General features: G+C 41.0%; 1 protein-coding gene across 3 annotated transcripts in view; it reads right to left on the reverse strand.

The window, feature by feature from the left end:
• TNS2 (tensin 2) overlaps window positions 1–24,421 on the reverse strand; it is a 257,661-nt gene that overhangs the window by 52,949 nt on the left and 180,291 nt on the right. For all 3 annotated transcript variants that reach the window (XM_089691474.1, XM_089691476.1, XM_089691475.1), the window contains exons 6-14: window positions 23,877–23,923; window positions 19,308–19,479; window positions 15,864–15,914; window positions 15,276–15,398; window positions 15,082–15,146; window positions 11,541–11,624; window positions 8,696–8,808; window positions 4,230–4,290; window positions 3,952–4,030 (exon numbers count right to left, since the gene is read on the reverse strand). In XM_089691474.1, coding sequence (XP_089547600.1) covers window positions 3,952–4,030; window positions 4,230–4,290; window positions 8,696–8,808; window positions 11,541–11,624; window positions 15,082–15,146; window positions 15,276–15,398; window positions 15,864–15,914; window positions 19,308–19,479; window positions 23,877–23,923 — 795 coding nt within the window. The remainder of the gene's footprint in view (window positions 1–3,951; window positions 4,031–4,229; window positions 4,291–8,695; window positions 8,809–11,540; window positions 11,625–15,081; window positions 15,147–15,275; window positions 15,399–15,863; window positions 15,915–19,307; window positions 19,480–23,876; window positions 23,924–24,421) is intronic.

Raw genomic sequence — 24,421 nt, forward strand, 5'->3', positions numbered from 1 at the left:
ATGTTTCTTATAATCAGTGATATTGGAGTACCCAAAGCACATATCCAACCCTCTACAAACTTATTGAATTATAAATTAAGGCAGCCAACTGTTCTGTCCCAAAAATTGCCCATATATAATTCTGTGAAACAGTAGACTTTGCAAAGAAGAAGGGAAAGAAAAGAAGGGTTACTGATGAGTTCCACGCATTTTGCAGCCAAAGCCGTTTCATCAAGAGCAATACATATCAGAAGCTGTAATTATAGAATACAGAACAGTAAATCTATACAGTAACAGATTATAAAGATATAGTTTTACTGTTTACTGCATATATTGAATTAGGAATTCTGATATGTATTTCTCCTGATGAAGTGGCTTTGGCTGCGAAACACGCAGAGCTCATCCGTGACCCTTCTTTTCTCCTACCTCTTCTTTGTCTACAGCATTTAATATGGCCCATTTTTGGGACAAAAATGTTGGTTACCTTGAGTTATAATGCAATAAATTTGTAGAGGGTGGCATATTTGCTTTGGGTACACCAATCACAATGTTTATCACAATTTTAGTGGTAGGAGGTGTTGCTTTATTGTGCTTTACACAATTTATTTTTTATATTATGTAAACATAAAATTAAATATGTTGATATATGGTTGTGATTTATTTGATATCCAGTGCCTTAAAAACCCAAATGCTTAGGTGTTTTGTGACATGCCAGTAACATTGGCGAGCGAGTGCATGTAGACAGGAAGTGACTAAAGAGATCAACAGCACTTGAATACAAAAAAGACGAAAAAAAAGGTGAATGGGTATAAGGGGAAGGTATAGCAGTTGTTTATTAAACAGTATGCTAAAACAAACCAAATGTCTTCCAGCTTCAGTTTCAATCTACTTTAATCAAAAATTTATTTGTATTACCACGGGAATCTTCCTTGCTCTTCTGTGGCTGACAGTTTTATGAAAGCTAGCAGTGAATTTGACTTGCTACATAGCTTACAGGCAGGGGCGGACTGACAACTCATGGGGCCCCCGGGCAATAGGGGATCATGGGGCCCCTGTGTCCTTGCCCAAACTCAAAAAAGCCTATGAAAAAGGTACCAGGGGCATCACATTGGGCCCCCTACTGACCCCAGACCCTCGGGCAGTGCCTGAGTTTCCAAATGGTCAGTCCGCCCCTGCTTACAGGTACCCATGAGCTACAACTGGTTGCACACTACTGAACTAAAAGTGAAGAAATCATTTGCGTTTTAAACAGGTTAGGTGCAGCAAGTCAAATTTTCTTATATTTATTACAAAATCAGCCATTATTGAGTAGGAGAACCAGGCTGCAGATTCTACTATTGTAAATCAAGCCACAACTTCTATTTTTCAAAAACAAGCTAATTACTTAAAGTGTATGTACACACTAACAATTGGCTTCTCTTATGTGCTCCTATTTGATCTGGTAAATAAACCATTGGAAGTGTTTTGTTATATGTTTTTGATAAGTGTAAAAAATACCTGTCAATCCTGCCAGAAATGTTGTCAGCTGATAACTGTCCGTGCTCTCTGCCTGTGATGCATTCTTATCGATTAAATTGTAGCTCTCTCTGAGGGGTACATAACCTCCCTTGTCCTCTATGTTATAAGGAAAAGAAGAGAAGGAGGTGTTTGTAGTCCTATCCAGTGTGTTACTGACAGGATCCCCAGGTGAAAATAAAGGATAAAAAGCTTGAAAATATAAAAACTTACAGATTCCACATCTAAGGACTGGACCTTTTGTTCTTGACTCAAATGGAAAATGTTGTTAAAGTTTCTGTCTTGTGAATATTATCACCAAAAAAGAAGGTGATCGAAAATCCAAACTTTTAGATTTATCACCAAAACAAAAAGTAAGGGGAAATCTTCTAAAAGGAACACTGGTTCCAAAAGGTTAACCATGTCTCCGAGATAGGAAGAGAAAGGGAAAGCTCCCCAATGGCACATAGACAGGGGTGTTAACCCTTCTCTACCTTCTCAAAACTATAAGAAAAGGTTTCGGCTATACATACACTTCAACTGATGTGCTGTGAAGAAATATCACTTTGGGTCAGTTTATTTTTATCTAAGAACCAAAAAGAAGAGGGCTACTTTTCTAGCATCGTCTATGCATGTCAATCTTTCACTGCACACTTGTCTCACTGCTCCCCTCACCCTTCATGCCCATTCTCGGCAACCCTGAGTTCACCCCAGGTCTACATAACACACCTTTTCACCACCTTCTGTCCTGTGGCTATTTTCATCTGATGGACTTTCTGACCCACGATGACAGCCTCTGTACTGACGTAACCCATTTGACGGCCACACCGCTTAGACTTTTAGAATAGCTTCCAGCAGCACCATTTTCTTCACAAACTCTCTTAGCAGAAAGGCTTTACACAACCAGTCACAGAGTTCGAGAAAATATGTCAAAGGTGTGAACCGATCTATACCCCTCCTTTTCTGTTATCCTGTGTTATGTTATCTTGTGAACATTATCGCCAAAAACAAGGTGATCTGAAATCCAAATTTTTAGATTTTTCACCAAAAAAAAAGGTTAGGGCAAATCTTCCAAAGGGGACACCTGTTCCAAAAGGTTAATCATGTCTACAAGATAGAAAGAGCTCCCCAATGGGACACAGACAGGGGTGTTAACCCTTCTCTACACCAGTGTTTCTCAACCTTTTTAGAATCATGGTACCCTTTAACGTTTTGAACAATCTTGAGGCACCCTTTAAAATTATGGACAGTCTCAAGGCACCCCATTCTAAAATGAAAAAAAAACTATTCTAATAGTGTTACATAATGCAACAACACCCACACATGTAGGACACCCAGTGTTAGAGGGGATATATTTGTCCAAAGCAAACACACTTTTGCACAAGGACATTGATACTGAATAGTATTCCAATATTTCTCTTCTCTCTCAGATTTTCTCTATCACTCAGCTAATTTGACCTCATTACTGACAAAAAATGGGAAGGAGAGGGTCAAACAAGGATGCCGTGCAGGCGACCGACATCCTCCATGTCAACTGATGGCATCATTGGTTGTTAGGATGCCGGCGGCTAGAAGGTTGTAATGGTGCACAATGAAAACCTGTAGCTTTGTGTAACTAAAAGGCAGGCTTGATCCACTTGCTGGCTTGTATACAATTTTTGGGGCAATTTTTAGGCATTTTAACAAGCACCCCTGAAGAAACTTCAAAGCACCCTGATTGAAAAAGGCTGCTCTACACTATCCAAAACTATATGAAAAGGTTGTGGCTATACATACACTTCAACTGATTTGCTATGAAGAAATATCACTTTGGGTCAAATTATTTTTATCCAAGAACCAAAAAGAAGAAGGCTACTTTTCCAGCACCATCTATGCATGTCAAGGTTTATATAACATGATGAAGAGAGTGTTGGGAATTGCTAAATCCTCATTGAACCACACATACAACAGTCTAGTCTAGTGAGGTTAATATTTGTCTGGTTTGGCTTGATAAACATCATTATTAAGTCCTTGGTGCCCCATACCTTTCTCTAAACTCCAGCAGACATTAACATCATATTTTAGAATAGCGGACAGGATATTATATCTCAGCTTGAGAAACGTGTGCTTGTTTCAGTTTTACCAGCAGATGTTACAGCTGTTACTTCACAGTGTGCAAATATTAAATTGAAAACCATAGATCATGTGATTTTCCCAGAAACATCAGAACCAGGTTTGCAGTTGCCGCAACTTTAATAATTCTCTGTCCCAGTGGGCTGGAAAAATAACTACAATTACAGGTGCACTTGGCTTGCAACCCAGACAAACACAGATGTACAGAATTCTAAATACAGGAGGAAATTAAAGTGGTAACCAAATCACATGTTACAGATTCTGAAAGCAGGACTGGTAATAAAAGTCAAAACCTGATTGGTTATTATGAGCAGTGGCCCTACACTTCCCTTGTGTAGCAGATTACTGTTCTTCTATGGTACATACCATGATATCACCTTTAAGCAACAAGGCTGGCTCCAGACTTATGCACAGTTGTCGCCTCTGACTTTTGCCATCTGCTAGGCTTAAAAAAAGAAAAGAAGATGAACCCCAGCAATAACAATAAAGTAGGAAAATACTGCTCATTCCATGTGACTACTTTATCATTGACGTATAATTTTGTATAATTGATATACAATACAATTATTGTATAATTAATATGCGATCAAGCTAGAGTTAAAAAACAGTGGGGAAATACACTGAAACTGATGGGCTGAACCTACTAGATCCCAGAGGTGTAGACCAGCTGCATGGATTGGTAGATCTTCAGAAAAGGGCAGAATCCTGTGTAAGAAAGTCAATGAATTAAATAATGCTAAAGTAACAGAGGACTAAGACTGAGGTATGCAGGTGGAAAAAATCACAGCCAGGCATTCCTGGTATTTTATGTGGCATGGACTGGAATGTGAAAGATATAACAGAAGAAAGGAATTATGATGACACACGTAAAACAGAACTGTTTTATTGCTGCAGATGGCAAACATATGGGCATTGTGCACATAATGCTACATAAATTTGCATCAGAATTCCACTAGGGATGAGTGAGGTTCACATAAGGCTAAGTCTTTGGAACAAGTAGCTAAAATGTTTTGAGCTCTGACCTCCCAAAAGCCCAGAAGGTTCCAAGTTCAGACATCCAGAAAATATTGCTTCCTAAACTTCTACGGCCAACGTAAAAAGTCTCAGAATGGAAAGAGGCTATCAATGGATTCAGTCTGCCTGACTGTACCATTCCTAGATTACTTCTCCCCTGCCCGCTGAGCTCAGTAACCATCCTACTCTAGGTAACACAGTGACAGTCTCCAGAAAAATCTGCTACTGCACACTTGTCTCACTGCTACCTTCACCTTCGTGCCCATTTCGGCAACCCTGAGTTCACCCAAGGTCTACATAACATACATTTTTACCACCTTCTGTCCTGTGGCTATTCCTCTCTGATGGACTCTCTGACATGCAATGACATGCCTTCTCTCAACTGATCTAACCCAATTGGTGGATCCACCCCCCGTGGACCTTTTTGGAATGGCTTCCAGCAGCATCATTTTCTTCACAAGCTCTCTAAGCAGAAAGATATCACATGTCCCCTCACAGAGTTTGAGAAAATATGTCAAAGGGGTGATTTAATCAGTTATTGCCTATCCATTATCTAAACCTCCTTAGTCTGGAGGTTTAGATAATAGGTTTAGGTTTAGAGGTCCAGAACCCGACTATACTCCTCCTTTTCTGTTGAAATGGGCATCGAACCTAGACACCTAATTCTCAGCTCAACAAACGGAGAAGATCCTTCACTTTCCCCAAAAGTCCTCCATTGCTACTAGGCTGTAGAAGATGAGCTGCAAGATCCTCACAAGGTGATACAGGGTCCCTACTGTTTTCCGCAAAGCCTTTCCTCAAATTTCAAGCACTTACTGGAGATATGGTAAGGACAGTAGCACTATGCTCCATATATTCTGACAATGTTTGAAAATACAAACCTTTTGGCAGGAGGCGACAAGTATTATAAAATAACTTATGTCTGTAGATTTACACAACAACCTGGTGCCCTGCCTGTTGCATTTGACCGAAAGACACACCAGGAAATATAAGTCCGCTTTGACCATTCAATTATTGAATGTGATGAAGGCTTTTATTCTGCTTTGGTGGAAGGACACACACCCGTCAATCAACTCTCTCTGATTCACCAAAGTGAACTAGATTAGGAACATTGAAGATCTTACAACTACCCTGCGTAGTATGAAAGAGACCCTTTAGTCAACCTGGCAATACTTTGTTTTTACTGACGTTTATCTCAATGCGCTCTCTCGCAATCTGAGTTACCTTTTTTAACCCTTCGACCCCCTCTATGGGAAAATCCCTTTCCCTCTGCCATGTCCCCTTCCTGCTCCCAACTCCCCACCCGTCTCCCCATCCTTGTGCCCACCCTTCTGTTCAGTTGTTTACCTAATATTTTTCTCTAATTTGGTCTCGCTTGTAGGCCCTACTATGAAACACCCTACTCTATGTAGTTACTTTATATACGGGAAACAAGTGTACAAGGGTGTCTTTTCTGCCCTGTAGATGACTATCAGTTTCTTTTTGCACCTTTTTGTTCCACCTTTTGTGGTTATGAAGCCATTTAGTGTTCAATTTGGATATGTCAAACCACTTCCAGGGCTGCAAGCATTGCATGGCCTTATTTGTCTATTAGATATGCGAGTTCTATGTACCCGTTCTACCTGCGTTTTACATTTTCTTGTATCGTGGCTTTTTGAATAAACCATAATACACATAAACCATGTTTTTACAAATCTGCATTTGGAGTACATTATGGGGTTAGCAGAGTACTTCTTTTTAAGCATGCTCTGATTACATGTAGTATGCCAAAACCTATAGATTATGGTTCCCTATTGAAAGTTGGATGCTATTGAGTTTCCAAATAACAGTGAGCAATAGAAGTCAATGCAGTTTTTCAGAAACATCAGTGGGATTAGCACACACACTCTATGACTATGTCTGAGAAACAGATGTCAGAGGGAGACGGGAGTTATAAGAAGCACATGTGCTTGAGACAACTGTATAATGAGCACCATATAGAAGAAATGAATTGTAGAACAATGACACAGAAAGTCAGGACCGCAGGATGATGGAACGTCATGGCTCAAATATTTACAGTAATAGATATGTAGAATAGGCATCTCTAGAGATTTGTCACTCAGTAAGTCCCTGGTCTTACAGATCTGTATTATTATTCTATTGTTAAGCCTGGTTTTTTTTTTTCACATTGCATGAAAACGTAGAAATATTGTTGCTCAGAAAGTGATTGTCTGGTACAGAAATAGTTACATGTTACACATCTGCGTTATGAAATCTACACATTTGAAAAAAACGGTGAGCAATTAATTGTCTAAATGTGATGACCAATGATCACCAATGTCCACCAAGAATGAAAGTGATGTTAAATGCAAAATTCTGGGTTGCCTCCAGAACAAGAGGGGAAATCTTCCAATGGGGACACTTATTCATGTGACTGCCTTTTAAGAGGAGATTTCCCTTACACTGCAAAGATATCCCCTCACTACCTGTTTACAGGACAGGAAGTGAAGAAAAATCTTTCTAATGAGACACAGATGGCAAAAAATGATAATGGTTTAACCCTTCCCTACTATATCCAAAATGAAAAAATAAAGTTCTGCCTTTAAATATACTTTAAACTGCCCCCCATGCAGCATGACCAGTGTTATACAGCAAAATGAGACAATATTGAAATCACTTTTACTTATTGAATTCATGCTGCTACTGCTGAGTGACTAGCTTTGGAAAATAATTGATTTCCCTTTCTTTTCATGTCTCCAACTCTCTCAAGAACCAGAAACTCTCTACAGTATCTGTATCAGGGGCGGTTTGACCATTTGGAAACTTGGGCACTGCCCGAGGGCCCGGGGTCAGTAGGGGGCCCCATGAGATGCCCCTGGTACCTTTTTCATAGGATTTGTTTAGTTTGGGCAAGGACACAGGGGCCCCATGATCCCCTATTGCCCGGGGGCCCCATGAGTTGTCAGTCCGCCCCTGATCTGTATGGTTCAAAATGTCCATGACAAGCAACAGTTTAATATTATACAACAGCATCAATCCAGAGTCTAATTTTTACCATCAAGCCAGTGAGTGATATGGAGGTTTGTGTTATTTTAATTATGAACTGCCACAATTTTAATTTTTCTTTGTCTAGTGAAATATTCCTATTAAAACATCTTTAGTCCAACCAGAATCTACATAAAACTGAGTGTAGAGCAGCAGTCCCCAATCTTTTTGGCACCAGGGACTGGTTTTGTAGAAGACAATTTTTCCATGGATGGGGGTGTCACCAGATGGCTAATTCACATGGTATGCAGTGACAGGTGTTTTAATGCATTGTAAAATGACTATCACCGTAAGGACACATGGGAAACAGTTGTCCCATTTACACTGCCTACTGCGATAAAATGCAGACATGCTGCATTTTATCATGGCGTACCGTGCCAATCCTCATGGCAATGTACAGCAGGGCATTGCCTGCTATACATTACCATGAATGAAGTATACATTTTGCAAACTTCATATAAAATTTGTACAAAAAAAACACAGCTGCCCCCTACCTCCAGCAGCTCTCCATTCCCATGCTGTGTGGCGTGGTTCCTAATAGGCCACAGACCAGTATTGTGTGTGTTGGGGACCTCTGCTGTAGAGGACAGACTATGTATGCTTGTGTCAAGTCCTGTCTCTTTATTGAGGTCTAAAAGCTTGAACAAACCCTTGAACATTAAGGTATGACAACAAGGTGGATTGTTGGTTATTTTGCCCCCATGCTCCACTGCTTTCTGCAATGCATTTTTAATCCATGTGGCCACATTAAGCCAATGATGTCATGGGGATCCTCATCTCTTTATGTACCTGAAGCTGTAGAGAATGGAATGCCCTGGCTATAGTTGATTGGATGGCAGTGGGAGGGAGTGACAGCTTCCTGATAGGTTCAGTCCAAACCAAAGTTTGGACCAAACTGGAGCTCATCCTTATTAGCCACATGCTAAGTGTTCTGCATCTCTACTTAAAATAAACGATCAGAAAATTATTAATTTAGTTAATGTGCTATAGGTTGTTCAGCCCTTTTACACTACTTGTCTGTATGGGCATGTATGAGTCCAGTTTGAGGGCAGATGTGGAAGTGAATGCTTACCCCCATCTGTTTGCAGTGTAGGAATGATTGGCAGTAAAACACACTGCAGGGACAACATATCACTGCTGATCTTTATGGTGCTAGACAGCAAACCTCCAAAGTAATTGATATATCTGTGTACAAAGAAAACAGTTAGTAAATCATAAATTCGCTGACAAGGAAACACCAATCTAAACTACTGCAAATAGGCAACACGACATTTCCATTATCACGCACAGTTGACTGTTTAGAGACATATTTATAGACATATATACACAGAACATTTATAGGTAACGTTGATCCAGGGAATATTTGATTGCCTCTCGGGGATCAGGAAGGAATTTTTTTCCCTGCAGGAGCAAATTGAATCATGCTTTGCTGTTTTTTTTCCTTCCTCTAGATCAACTGTGGGTATAGGAGTAGAACTTTTTTTTTTATGGTTGACCTGGATGGACTTTTGTCTTTTTCCAGCCAGACTAACTATGTAAGTATATATTCATAACAAGATCATTTTATATTTATGTTTGGAATCATTACTGAACATGCACACTTGCTGGTGAAATTGGCAAACAAGACAAGAACTGTCTGACTGACAGATATACATGTGATGTTTCTAAATCACACATTGTGATCACGTTTATCACGTATCAAAAAACATACCTAAGGCCTCCTTCACATGGGGAGTCCCCCTATAGTGCTTAAATTTTTTTTGGGTGGGAAGGGAGGAGAATTTTTTTGACCCACAATGCTCATACATTTGGGGGGGGGGGGGGGGCGTCGTTTAGCATCTTTGCCCTGGGTGCTAGATGATCTTGTCCCGGCACTGCTAATGGGGAAAAATGTAGAACACTGGATGAGGTTTCCAATCTGGTTATTAGCCCTTGCCCCTATATAGTCTTATAGAAACAGGGAAATTTATCTAATCCTGCAGAAATTACATAAAAATCACCTAAGCTCTATGGATAGCATGTGTTAAGAATAATCATTCAATTTACAATAGGTTGAATATCAGTGTATGTAGAGTGACTTCCCCATGGTTAACCACCAAGCTGACCTATCTTTCTCTCAAACCCAAAATTTACAGCCAAGCCAATGAACGTCTTCCAGGCTGAAGTATGTATTCTGTTTGCACTTGTAGATTATACAACATATCCAGTATAGAAGCAATATTTCTTATACGATGGTAATTCACAATCTTGCTACTAAAATCTTTAAGACTTTGCACAGAAAAAGCCAAGGAAATAAAGAAATGATCTGCAAAATGCATAAGCTGATAGTAGTCAGATGTCAGCTTTCATCAGAATAATAGTTGCTGCATATTTACTGTGAGTTACATGTATTTGTACATTGCCCTTAGCCTTATTAAACATAGGCAGAGTGTGTTTGTGTGCTATGAAAGTTACGTGGGTGTTTGATCTATTAATCAGCTATATGAAACATGTGTTCCCACAGCTGCTGAGGGACTAATGCCCCGTACACACGATAAGAAAATCATCCAAAAAATTTCGTGGAACCACTGATCGAACAATTTTTTCTTCATTGATGAGCAGGATGTTTTAACTGATAACGATATTGTGAACAAAAAAATCTGGTTGAACAACAGTGAAAAATGTTGTCGTTTTGCATACGAACGACCGTTTTTCTATGCGGTGGTATGACGTACGAAAAAAATCTGTCAAGCGTTATCACGCAAGAGCGGAAACAGAAGATGACCCGGATGTTTATGTCCAAGGAGTCTTCGTAAACACGAACGAAAAATCCAAATGTTAAAAGTAAATTGGCCTAATGAGATAATAAAACCAGAATCATGTATATTATATTTTATGTATCATTATTTATGTATATAGGTAATGTAATAAACTAGATTATACTCATTGCTGATAATTGTTGTGGAGATCGCTTGTTCTGGCCGGAAGGGCGAGGCTACAAGGTCACACGCACACTGCATCGCTTCCATTTGTACGGAAAACGTCAACACTACGTATTGCCCGATGAACGATTAGATTGGTTAATGTGGGCCAATGAAAGAACACCTCTCGGATGCAGGATGACGGGTCAGTCGATTTTCTAACCGTGTATTCCCACCTTTAGGCTCCATTCACACTTAGCTGAGTGTTTTTCAGGTGTTTTTTTAAGCTTTTTATTCCAGGCGTTTTTGAGGGGTTTCTTTTAGCAGATTTGCAAATATTCTAGGTGTTTTTTCAGGCGTCTTTCATTTAGGTATTTTTGCTGTGGCCAATAAAAACATAATGAGATGACAAAGCCTGAAAAAACACTTGAAAAAAACGCTCATTCCCACTGTTCAAGCATTTTCTATTCAAATCTATGGGGACAAAACTCTCAGATCTGCCTGAAAAGTAGCGCAAGTACTTTTTTGCGCAACAGGCATTTTGCTACAGGCGACAAAATGCTCAATTGTGAACAGGGGCCATTAGAAATAATTGGATTTTACTTGTGCATTTTTGAGCGTTGAGCTTGGAGCTGAAAAACGCTAAATGTGAACAGGTCTAAAGCGCCTAGGATGGCTGGGTGTCTTGGTCTCGTAGTCCCTCAGCAGCAAGGTGCTCAGCGCCATCCCACATACTGGTTTAACAAGAATTTTCCCTGTCGAGCCTGCTGGGAAACAAGTGAAACTGTATTTCTGCCAAATCCTTTCACAGGAAATAAGATCAGTAAAAAGCTTTCTGCAGTTCATGATAACAGGATACAGGGCAATGGAGTATTTCTCTGCTGTAGCAGGATAAGCTCCTGATTTCCCAGCTCTATGCTAAAAAAACATCAATGCAAGACTAAGGCACTGCCTGCGAGCTAGGAATAATGACAGGAGTTATGGGTTCAGTACGGTTACCAGCTTCCCTTCACTGACCTGCGCTGGGATGGATGAAGTGATGAAGAGACCTTATCTTCACAAAACTTTCTCATGGCCAGAGTGCTAAGAGCCTGATCCACACTACAGAAAAGGAACGGAAACCAGGCATGTGATTAACAATCAGGGGAAAAAGGGAGAGGTACGATCATGAAACACAGCATGGCAGGTGAAAATTATTCACAAACTAAAGCTAAGAGATGAAAATGTGCCTGTAGACAAAAAATACAGAAAATACAGACTACAGACAGAAAATACTGCAATACAGTAGAATAAAAATAATATAATGGCTCTATAGTATTGATTCATTTTTTTCATTACAGGTACTTTTATAGCACTGTCAATTTACGCAGGACTTTACATATATATTGTACATTCACATCCAGGGGTGGACTGACAACTCATGGGGCCCTCGGGCAATAGGGGATCATGGGGCCCGTGTCCTTGCCCAAACTCAAAAAAGCCTATGAAAAAGGTACCAGGGGCATCTCATGGGGCCCCCTACTGACCCCGGGCCCTCGGACAGTGCCCCAGTTTCCAAATGGTCAGTCCGCCCCTGTTCACATCAGTCCCTAACCAGGGGCAGACTGACCATTTGGAAACTCGGGCACTGCCCGAGGGCCCAGGGTCAGTAGGGGGCCCCATGAGATACCCCTGGTACCTTTTTCATAGGCTTTTTTGAGTTTGGGCAAGGACACAGGGGTCCCATGATCCCCTATTGCCCGGGGGCCCCATGAGTTGTCAGTCCGCCCCTGTCCCTAACCCTCAAGAAGTTTACAATCTAAGGTCCCTAACTTACATTCTTACATACACATACTAGGGCCAATTTAGACAGGATCCAATTAACCGACCAGCATGTCTTTGGAGTGGCAGGAAACAGATTGACCCGGAGGAAACCCACACAAGCACAAGGAGAACATGCAAACTCCAGACAGGTAGTGCCGTGGTTGGGAATCAGACAGAAAACCCAAGTGTCGCTAGGCAGAAGCGCTAACCATTTAGCCACTGTGCTGCCCGTTTGGTTTGTTGTTCTTATATGATAGCCATAGACTAGCAGATATTTCCCCAAAAGTAACACTTTGAGTCTTTCCTCTGATCTATTGCATTGTAAAAGGATGAGGTCCACACGCTGGGTGTTGTTACCACTTTCAGATTTCAGAAACGGAAATTTCAGAAACATTATGAACACATAATCATAAGCAAATGCTATGCCCTCATGCACACTGGACGTTTTGATAACGCTGGTAACGTTAGCTGTGTAAAGTCACGTTACAAATGTGAGTTTTTCAGGTTTTTTGCATTAGCATTTAGCTGCATTTTGCCGCGATTAGCAGCGTTTTCCAGCGTTTGCAGTTTATAATGATTTTGTTTACCAAAAAAATTTTTATTTTGTTAAAAGAAATGTCCAAAAACACTGGTTTGCAGCGTTTTACCGTGTTTTTCAGCGTTAGAGCGTTTTTACAGCTAAAAAGCTCCTCTAGAAACCCACTAGTTTGGGGTTTTTTTTCCTGCCAAAAAAACGTTGATTACAGTGTGTGCATGGACACATAGGATAACATGCTGGGGAGTTTATTGACTGTAGAAAAAAACGTCAAACGCCAAAAACAGCAGGTGTAAAAACGTCAAGTGTGCATGAAGGCTAAAAGTCAGGAACATCCATTGCTTTTATAGAACATTATTAAAGTGGAACTTTAGTCAGAAATTAAGTCCTGCTAGATCACTTTAGGCTGGCCCCTTTTGCGGATATTTTTTATAAGTGCCTATAGTATTTAAAATACAGTAATACACGGTCTCACCCTGTTCTGCACATGCTCTATTTTTCAGCACTGTGCCAAAAATGTACAGGCTGATCTGCTGACAGCCTAAAGATTTACTTCTGCTCAGGACTCTGGGTTTCAGCAAAATGGCAGCCTTCGGCAAGAAGAAACAGGCACAATGCTGGAGGCAATTTACAGCACACAAAGTTTGGTAGCATAACTATTAATGTGGAATGTATCTTCCTTGCTAAAGGACATTATTTTTTATCAAGTTGTTATGGGTAAAGTTTCACTTTGCCTAATTTATTTTATACAGAGATCAAATAGAGGAGCAGGCAAGAATACTGTATAACTTCAGTGATGCTTTTAACAGAATTAGCTCTGACATGTGTAATCTTTTATACAGAATCATCTCATTAAACTGTACAATCACATCCACTTATGGGATGCCATTCCTCCCACTAAATTACACTCAATATTATGTTTTCATGCTGGATAGAGGAGTAATGAGCATATTTGATACTTGCCAGTTACTGCTCTGGATATAAACCACAAACAGCCCCAACAACATAAACATATTTTGCAAATACGGGAATGTGTTTGGCTGTTCCAAAGCTGTCCAAAGGGTTTAGGATGCATGCATGATATAAGTACCTTAAGGATAACCACCTACGGTGTGCTCCATACATTTTTATCTGCTGACCTTATAATTTTATATCAATGTACAGTGGAGGAGAGATGTTATTTATTTATGTATTCAGGTACTTATATAGTGCTGTCAATTTATGCAGTGCTTTACATATATATGTATATTGTACATTCACATCAGTCCATAACCCTCAAGGAGTGTACAATCTAAGGTCCCTAACTCACATTCATACATACTAGGGACAATTTAGACAGGAACCAATTAACTTACCAGCATGTCTTTAGAGTGTGGGAGGAAGCTGTGGTACCTGGAGGAAACCCATGCAGGCACAGGGAGAACATGCAAACTCCAGGCAGGTGGTGCTGTGGTTGGGATTTGAACCAACGACCCTAGTACTACCAGGTGGAAGTGCTAACCATTTAGCCACTGTGCTGCCCCTTTGTTTAAATGGAAGGGGATCTGGGAGCAAAAGGTTGGCATTAGTTTATAAAGTGGATAGAAGGGATCAGAGTTCTCCTACAGATATGACATCTCAAACCTGTGGGTACTGTATCTTGAAGGACCCAGGACAAATGTCCTTTCTGCTTTTCTAGTAAGAGTCCTGCACAGGAGGCAAATCTCTTTTAATAATCTGCAACCAGTCAGAGTCATACATACACATACTAGGGTAAATTCACCTACAAGCATGTCTTTGGAGTGAGGGAGCAAACCAATGCAAGCTCAGGGAGAACATGCTTACTCCAGGCAGGTAATGCAGTGGTTAGGATTCAAACCAAGTCCTAGGACTGCTAGGCAGAATTGCTAGATACTTACCCACTGTACTGCCTGTTTGGTTTATTGTTCTCATATGATGGCCACAGACTGGCAGATATTTCCCCAAAAGTAACAGGGAAGATATTTGCTTTCTCTGAACCTGGGGTCCCAGTGCTGGTACCCACTAATGGTACTTTGAGCCTTTCCTCTGCGCCATCGTATTGTAAAAGGGTAAACTTCCAAACCACAGGACACATCATAAGAAACTGTGTAATGAGTCCCATCTAAAATGATTGTGTGAACAGGTCATGTATATAGTTCTGAATATGATTAGCTGTACCCTGATATGTAACCACAGAAAAAACATAAAGTTGAAACATACCTCGCAGAGATCTTGCTGTAGTGCATGTAGGATGCTATGACTACTCCTGTCTTCCCCTGATTTCCCTGACACACAGATAGAGAGTAAGAGAATAAGAGTTATACATCTGAAGAATCAAGCACCCGTTCATGTCTACACATTTCAGTACAATCATTAGTGACCTAATCCTCATGTGTAATTAGCTCAGTCCATACCTTGCAGTGAAGGACCACAACATGTTGAGGATGTGAGTTCAGCCAGGCCTCTATTGCTTTACAGATAGAACAGATGATGTCTAGTGGAGGTGCATGGCAGTCTGGCCAGAAGAAATCCTGAACCTGTGACATAAAGTTGGAAAGTGTTAAACTTTTCTCATGTATGATGATACTGCTCTGAGACACCAAGCAGCAGAGTTTGCATGTAATCAAATAACAGATTATAATAGACCTGATTTCTTTGTAGGCCAAGTGGTCAACAGGATTTAGCTACTGTGCAGTTGTAAGTGAGGTCCTACTAACTTGTGACTTACATTTCTTTCACAGAATACTCATTTTTTCTATAACAGGACACACTAACTAAAACCAATAACTGTCTTGTGTAAGCGTCCTCCCCAACTCCGGAGACCAGCAGTTACCAGTTTAGATACTGAATGCTTGGAAGCGAAAGTGAGGAAAGGTGGAGTGCCTAGGTGCTGAATGTCTGTATCTATGAGATCTGACTGTGACCTTGGACTCAGTGGGCCAACTATGACCTGGTCTGCACATGTATTGACTGCACATGTATCAAATAACCAATATTTGTACCTTTGGGTTGAGCTTGCGGATATCATGTCTTTTCTTGGATAAGTTAAAAAGCTGTAAAAGACGACATGCTAGTTAGAATCCAAACATACATACTGCAGATATTGTGACTTTGCATGTGACACAGTAATGTTCTTATTTACGCTCCCATACAAACAGCAGCCTCATCCTGAGCAGTAGTTTTGTGTAATCCTTTCCGAGAAAAAGCAAATTCATAGCAGCTGATAAACACATGGACACTCCTGTAAATGTATATAAGACTTTACAGGCATATTATCAGCAGAAAAATAATAAGTAATATTAAAGGGGACACAACGACCATCAAGCTCAATCTATTCTAATGCCTGTACAATATACACTAGATATACCAGGAGCGGACTGACCATTCGAGCACTCGGGCATTGCCCGAGAGCCCGGGGTCAGTAGGGGGCCCCATGAAAAGCCCCTGATACCTTTTATAGGCTTTTTTGGGTGTGCTTTCAGTGTGGACAAGGACACAGGGGCCCCATGATCTCCTATTGCCTGAGGGGCCCATGAGTTGTCAGTCCGCCCCTGACCAGGACTTACCTGAACATTCCAATTCATATATTTCATACACTACTTAAAGTGGAGCTTCACTCTCTAAAATCAACATTGACTATTTGTGATCCTTACGCTGCTAGGATTAGTAAATAGATATATCATATTTACTTATTTTAAACTTTTTTTTACATTGTTTCAGTTACTTCCTTTTTCCCAAACCTGGGCAAATGATTGCATACATCCCAGGAAGGGAGGAGGGATTTCCTCACTTAAGCACACTATGCTGCCTGCATGCTTGAGCTAAGGGCAGATGGATTCCAGGAAGTAAATGCTACATCACATGTGTCAAACACAAGGCCTTGCAAGCCATTTCAGGTGGCCCTTAGACCTCTGCTGCAGCTGAAGCACCCCATGCCCACCCTCGTCTCTGCACCCACCTTATCACAGCAGTCGGCAGCAGAGAGGAGGACACAACTTTTCCTACAAATCCTGCACTTCTCTGTGAGCTGCAGCACCCCCTAATCTCTGCCTAAACTAGTCTCAGAATTCAACAGACTCCAGCAGCTGAATTCAGCCCTCCTCTAGTCCTCCTGCAGACCCTGCACTTTCTTCTTTCCAGCTCCGTCCCCAGCTGCTTCCCGGCAGCAGCAGAAGTTAGGAAGTTTGCAATGTGATGTTAGAGAGGGTGGTGGACTATTGACTTCTGATTTAAAGATGAAAGTGGGGGGGGGGGGATCCTCTGGACATGTAATCTTAGAGATACAACAAGCCCTTTGAGGGCAACCATAATGCTGATGCAGTTTGCGATGAAATTAAGTTTGACACGCCTGTGCTACATGAATCACCTATCATTACTTTTTAGCAAAATAAATCACAGAGACATGAATGAATAAGTGAGTTTGCTTTGAATATTAAAAACATATAATTTTATATAACATAAATATTTGAATAATAAAAATTAAATAGAATTTTTGGTTTGTGGTGCTCAGATGTGTAGTTCTGATTTAAATTGTTGGTAATCCTGTTAGATTATACAACTGCATTGTAATGTGTGGTTATCCTAACCTCCTGTAGGAGAGAATTTCAGAATTTGACCCCACCCACTTATACTGGTAAATAAACTATTTCTACTAAAGTCATCATGGGCAAATGAGCAGTTCTTTGTCACTACAATTTTAGAGTGATTTTTAATATCTTTTTAAGATTCTTGTTAAATGTACTGTAGTTGTCTAAAGAGTAATGTACAGTGGGGCAAAAAAGTATCTAGTCAGCCACTAATTGTGAAAGTTCTCCCACTTAAAAAGATGAGAGAGGCCTGTAATTGGCATCATAGGTAGACCTCTACTATGAGAGACAAAATGAGAAAAAAAATCCAGACAATCACATTGGCTGATTTGGAAAGAATTTATTTGCAAATTATGGTGGAAAATAAGTATTTGGTCACCTACAAACAAGCAAGATTTCTGGCTCTCACAGACTTGTACCTTCTTCTTTAAGAGGCTCCTCTGTCCTGCACTCATTACCTGTATCAATGGCACCTGTTTGAACTTGTTATCAGTATAAAAGACACCTGTCCACAACCTCAAACATTCACACTCCAAACTCCACTATGGTGAAGACCAAAGAGCTGTCGAAGGACACCAGAAACAAAATTGTAGACCTGCACCAGGCTGGGAAGACTAAATCTGCAATAGCCAAGCAGCGTGGTGTGAACAAATCAACTGTGGGAGCAATAATTAGAAAATGGAAGACATACAAGACCACTGATAACCTCCCTCGATCGGGGGCTCCACGCAAGATCTCACCCCATGGGGTCAAAATGATCACAAGAAAAATCCCAGGACCACACGGGGGGACCTAGTGAATGACCTGCAGAGAGCTGGGACCAATGTAACAAAGGCTACCATCAGTAACACACTACGCCACCGGGGACTCAGATCCTGCAGTGCCAGACGTGTCCCCATGCTTAAGCCAGTACATGTCCGGGCCCATCTGAAGTTTGCTAGAGAGCATTTGGATGATCCAGAAGAGGACTGGGAGAATGTCATATGGTCAGATGAAACCAAAATAGAACTGTTTGGTAGAAACACAACTCTTCGTGTTTGGAGGAGAGAGAATGCTGAGCTGCATCCAAAGAACACCATACCTACTGTGAAGCATGGGGGTGGCAACATCATACTTTGGGGCTATTTCTCCGCAAGGGGACCAGGACGACTGATCCATGTACAGGACAGAATGAATGGGGCCATGTATCGTGAGATTTTGAGTGCAAACCTCCTTCCATCAGCAAGGGCATTGAAGATGAAACGTGGCTGGGTCTTCCAACATGACAATGATCCCAAACATACCGCCCGGGCAACAAAGGAGTGGCTTCGTAAGAAGTATTTCAAGGTCCTGGAGTGGCCTAGCCAGTCTCCGGATCTCAACCCCATAGAAAACCTTTGGAGGGAGTTGAAAGTCCGTGTTGACCAGCGACAGCCCCAAAACATCACTGCTCTAGAGGAGATCTGCATGGAGGAATGGGCCAACATACCCGCAACAGTGTGTGCCAACCTTGTGAAGACTTACAGGAAACGTTTGACCTCTGTCATTGCCAACAAAGGATATATAACAAAGTATTGAGATGAACTTTTGATATTGACCAAATACTTATTTTCCACCATAATTTGCAAATAAATTCTTTCCAAATCAGCCAATGTGATTGGCTGGATTTTTTTCCTCATTTTGTTTCTCATAGTTGAGGTCTACCTATGATGTCAATTACAGGCCTCTCTCATCTTTTTAAGTGGAAGAACTTGCACAATTGGTGGCTGACTAAATACATTTTTGCCCCACTGTACCTGAAAAAGATTTGTACTGAAATCAATTAAATGCTTTTGCTGTAAATACTACCATGCTATACAGTACTGAATTATCAGTAGTTACCAAATATTTGTCCTCATGTTTGGACCTTAGCATGCTAGCCACTTCTCGCAGGTTGCTTTGGTATCGCTGTTCCTCCAGGTTGGTGGGGAAGAAGACACTAATGATACGCTCCGTTATATATGTTAGATCTAGGTCGTAATTGCGCTGCATTACGTGATCCAGGCTGAAACTCCTGAATTAAAAGAAAAAAATTTCAGATATTGAATTAAACACTTGGCTGAAATTGAATCCACCTATCACATTTTTCCCTGACACAGAAGAAAGGAAACAAAATGAATTGTTGTAGCAATGGATTTTTTTTCTGGGCATATAGTAAATAGCAAAATTAAAATTAGTTCTTAAAACCATAAACTTCAATGTACAAATATTAAAACTGTAGATAGCACCACAACCAATAATTCAATTCAACAGCCACATGTTAGCTCAACGCGTTTGAAATGCTTCAAACATTTTCATCAGGAGCACATGTGAACAGTATCCATATGAGGAAATCCAGTAATAAAATCAAAAGTCTACCTACAGTTTGTTGGTGTGGAAATTCTCAATTCCAGAAGGGAACATCCAAGGGACATAAACATGGTAGTCCAAACAATGTACTGGTTCTCCAAAATAATCCCCTAATTTGTTACTCCAGAAGTAAGAGCTTCAGAAGTAAGAAACGGTATATTCATACAATTTATTTTTACTATTTTCTGGTCTAGAGTGGAATCTGACCATCCATGGAAGAGGTGTATTAACACACCCAGATCCTTAACCATACAGCAATGTATGCAATCCAAATGGTCCGATAAAGTACTCCAAACATCGTATCCCATCAAAAAAATAAAACCACACACACACACACATACAGAATACGGCAGGAATTGAAGCTCTTCAACTGCCTCTATTCACTTCTATTAAAATGTGCCACAACCACTTCGTAAACACACTGTAAACTGCCTGTGGTTGTAAGGCATCAAAAATGATAATTTCCCATTGTAGCCTTATAAAAAAAATAAATAAATAAAAAAGGTCACATCACAGGGCATTTGCAGAGCATCACTGGTGGAACCTGCGCAACTGGAACACTTGTGAAATGCGTCAGTCACACCCATTAACAATATAGGTGCGTTAATGTGCATCAAAGGCTGCTTCAACATTCAATGCCCATATAAAAGAGCCCTTAAGAAGAACAAATGACAGTCCTAAAGTTGCTGGAAGTAAAAAGAGCCCTTCAGCACTACTAGAAAAGTGTCCCCTGCCCAAAAGCACAAACATTTAACCTTCCCCCCACCAACAAAATAACACATAGCCTAAAGCCCAATACACACGGGCTGAATAACAAACCTGCTGAACTGGCCACCTTCTGGTCCATGCTTACAGCTGTCTGTTCTACAGACAACAACTGACTTCTGTCAAATAGTCTTGCTGGAAAACCAGCTTTCGATCAGTGCTTGCAGCCAATGGCTGCATCGGCTGATCAGTGTGTTCTGGCTGGGGATGTCTCTCTATCAGAATAAAATATCTCAGCAGAAAAGATCCCTGCATCATCTCTGTTGATCTGTCAGTTTTTTTTTCATTCAACCCACAGGTTGAATGAAAAAAAAACAAAACTGTTTGTGTATACCCAGCTTGAAGTGTTACTAAACCCTCAACAGTAAAATCAGTCTGTATATGCAGTAAAGCATGCTTGGTATACTCACTGTGGAACCTAAGGGGTTAATCCTCTGCATTACGTAAAAAGGCTGTTTGATCCTGACTTCTCTGATCCTCCCCTTCTCCCAGTGTCCCCCTCTTATCTCCTGATAAGCATATCCTGTGGAGTCCCCCTGCACATGCTCAGTTTGGTGTGTATTGCTAGAGAGGTTTTTTTTTTTCTCCTGGGAGAGTGCATGTGATCAGCACTGTCCAGACAGAGGTCAAGGGTTCTGCATCCTCCTAGAGCAAAATAAAAAGTCCCCCTACAAGCTTTAACCAGTGCTGGGCTGGACACTGATAGAAGTCACAACACTGCTCTAACTACTGATGAGAAAAGGTATTTATATTTACTAAAATAATTGCCTTTCCATGTTGTGTGTACTCAGTGGTGTATTTAGGTTTCGTGCTGCCCTAGGCAACGAAGATCATCCCCCCCCCCACACACACACACACACGCGGAGAGACCCTGACACCGACCAACACCCCGCTCCCCCATGAAGAGTACCTGATGTTGACCAACAACACCCCAGCCCACCACCCGAGAGAGCCTTCCACTACCACCGCCCCCCATACACTGGCAACTCCCCCCACCCCAGCGAGAGAGAAGCATACACCATCAAGCAACCCACAGCCTCTCTCAGATCCCACCTGGTCCCCATGCTGTGTGTGTCTCTTCTTCCATCCCATCTTTAGGGAGGTGGCACTGCCCCCCTGAAAGATGCCGCCCTAGGCAAATGCCTTATTTGCCTTGTGGTAAATACACCCCTGTGTATACTGTGGGAGACCAGATATAGTGAATGCAGGGTCCTGGGTTTAGTAACACTTTAAGCTATAAAGTAATTCCTAAAGAACACTGTCACCTGCCCATTCAGCATACAAGCTATACATAGAAATAGTGCTTGTTAAAGCTAAACTCCGCACATCCTGTTCTCAAGAGGAGTTAAAGGGGTTGATTTACTAAGACTGGAGAGTGCAAAATCTGGGGCAGCTCTGCATAGAAACCAATCAGCTTCCAGGTTTTATTGTCAAAAGTTAAATGGACAAGCTGAAGCTAGAAGCTGATTGGCTACCATGCACGGCTGCAACAGGTTTTACATGCTCCAGTTTTAGTAAATCAACCCTGATATGTCCTTACCTTAGTATGGGTGTCTTTATATTTATTTCCTAAGCAATGCAGAGTTTTCCTCTATGAAGCTTCCACTGTACTTTTGGCCTCAGCTGACACCAGCATTGCAGATTACATTGCAAACAGGTTTTATATTACATTTTTTTCAGGTATTTATATAGCACCAACAATTTAGGCAGTGCTTTTTATATACAGTATATTGTATAATCACATCACAGAAAGTACAGAGAAGGGCAACCAAACTGATAAGAGGCATGGAGGAGATCAGCTATGAGGAAAGATTAGAGGAACTGAATGTATTCTCTCTTGAGAAGAGGAGATTAAGGGGGGATATGATCAACATGTATAAATACATCAGTGGTTCATATAGTGAACTCGGTGGAGAGCTATTCACCCTGAGGTCATCGCAGAGGACAAGGGGGCACTCTTTACATCTGGAGGAAAAGAAATGTAATCTCCAAACATGGAAAGGTTTCTTCACAGTAAGAGCTGTGAAAATATGGAATAGACTCCCTCAAGAGTTGGTTCTGGCCAGCTCAGTGGATTGCTTCAAAAAAGTTCTGGATTCTTTCTTAGATACACAGAATATAACTGGATACTAACATTTATAGGTAAAGTTAATCCAGGGAATATCCGATTTTCCTCTTGGGGGATCAGGAAGGAATTTTTTTCCCTGCAGGAGTAAATTGGATCATGCTTTGCTGGGTTTTTTTGCCTTCCTCTGCATCAACTGTGGGTATAGAATTATAACTTTGTTTTTCTTTGGTTGAACTGGATGGACTTTTGTCTTTTTTCAGCCAGACTAACTATGTAACTATGTAAATCAGTCCCTGCCCTCAAGGAGTTTACAATTTAAGGTCCCTATCTCACATGACTACACATGCATACTAGGGCCACTTTACACAGGAACCAATTAACCTACTAGCATGTCCTTTGGAGTGTGAAAGAAAACCAGGGTATGCAGAGGCAACCTGCACAAGCACAGGGAGAACATGCAAACTCCATGCAGGTAGTGTCCTGGTTGGGATTTGAACTGAGAACCAAAGCAGAAGTGCTAACCATTAAGCCTGTTTTATAGCTCCTCAGTCAGCAAAACTCCTGTTCCCTGCAGACTGGAGAGCTCTAGCGCTGGCTCAGCAGGGGATGTGTTGGACTGCTACAGAGATACCACTGCTTCCACACACAGAGGAGTGCTTAACTGCAGCATGCTGGCAGTAGGCAGGCTTCTCTACTCAGTTTGTGGCTGCTTTCTAAAAATATAAACTGTAATGCAAACCATACATGGGTCGAATTCTGAACGATTTTTCGTCTGAAAATCAAAGACGCAATTCGCTTGGTAATCCAATGGTGCCATCAATGATTTCGAGAATCGGCCGACCAAGTCATAAAGTTCACCCCATATAACAGGTGAAACTTCTGTTCCTTCCAGGTCACGGCTCATGGGCATATTCTTTTTGGAAAAACGATCGTACGATTTGACCATCATTGAATCAAAAATTGGTAGTTTTTCACGAATTTTCCCAAATGCCCGATCACTGAAAAGGGGAGGAACCATGAAAATCGGCCGGTGCCACTGACCCACTAACAGAGCGAAAATCGACCGATTATTCTTAGGTCTGATTTTCGGATGAAAAATCAGTCGAATTTCGACCCATGCATAAGTCCGTGATATGTACCTAGAACCCATTTAGCTGATTTAAATGTTCAGATGGGCTTTAACAATTTGCCCTTGTATTGGTGTTAGTCAACAATGCTGCATATCTTACCTTGGGAGGGAGCTCCGTTGTTTAACACTGATAGATTTTGTGGACCCCTGAAAGTAAGCCATCAAATTAGAATTACATAAAGCATTATCAGTTGTATATATACAATATTTATTGTGGTTTAGGAATGATCATTTTTCTATTAGCTGGAAAACCTACAGCAATCTAATTGTAGCTATACCATCAAATTATCTGCCTGTGTTTCCTGTTTATTTGCTGCTTACATAACCAGCCCATAAAATGAGATAATTTTCCTAATCTTCAAGCAGAGTTACAGCAGAAGCCAATGAAGAGCTAATCGGTCCCAGCAATGGGTTCAGTTCTCGTTTAGTTTCCAAATTGTTCATAGAGTATTGCAAAACTCTCATGTGAAATGTGGTTCACAATGTTTACCCAGGAACAGTGACAGCAAAGATCATGATATAGCCAAAACATGGCAATAATAACTTGTAGCAGTTTCCTGCTAGGAAAACTGTATCACTTTAGTTAGGAAGGTTTCATAACAGACGTTGTGATGCACTGGCAAATCTGCCACCAAAATGACATCC

The sequence above is a fragment of the Staurois parvus genome, unplaced genomic scaffold (assembly GCF_062004578.1).
Source record: "Staurois parvus isolate SC_StPar_1 unplaced genomic scaffold, SC_StPar_1.0 ptg000562l, whole genome shotgun sequence".
In the NCBI taxonomy this organism is placed as follows: domain Eukaryota; kingdom Metazoa; phylum Chordata; class Amphibia; order Anura; family Ranidae; genus Staurois; species Staurois parvus.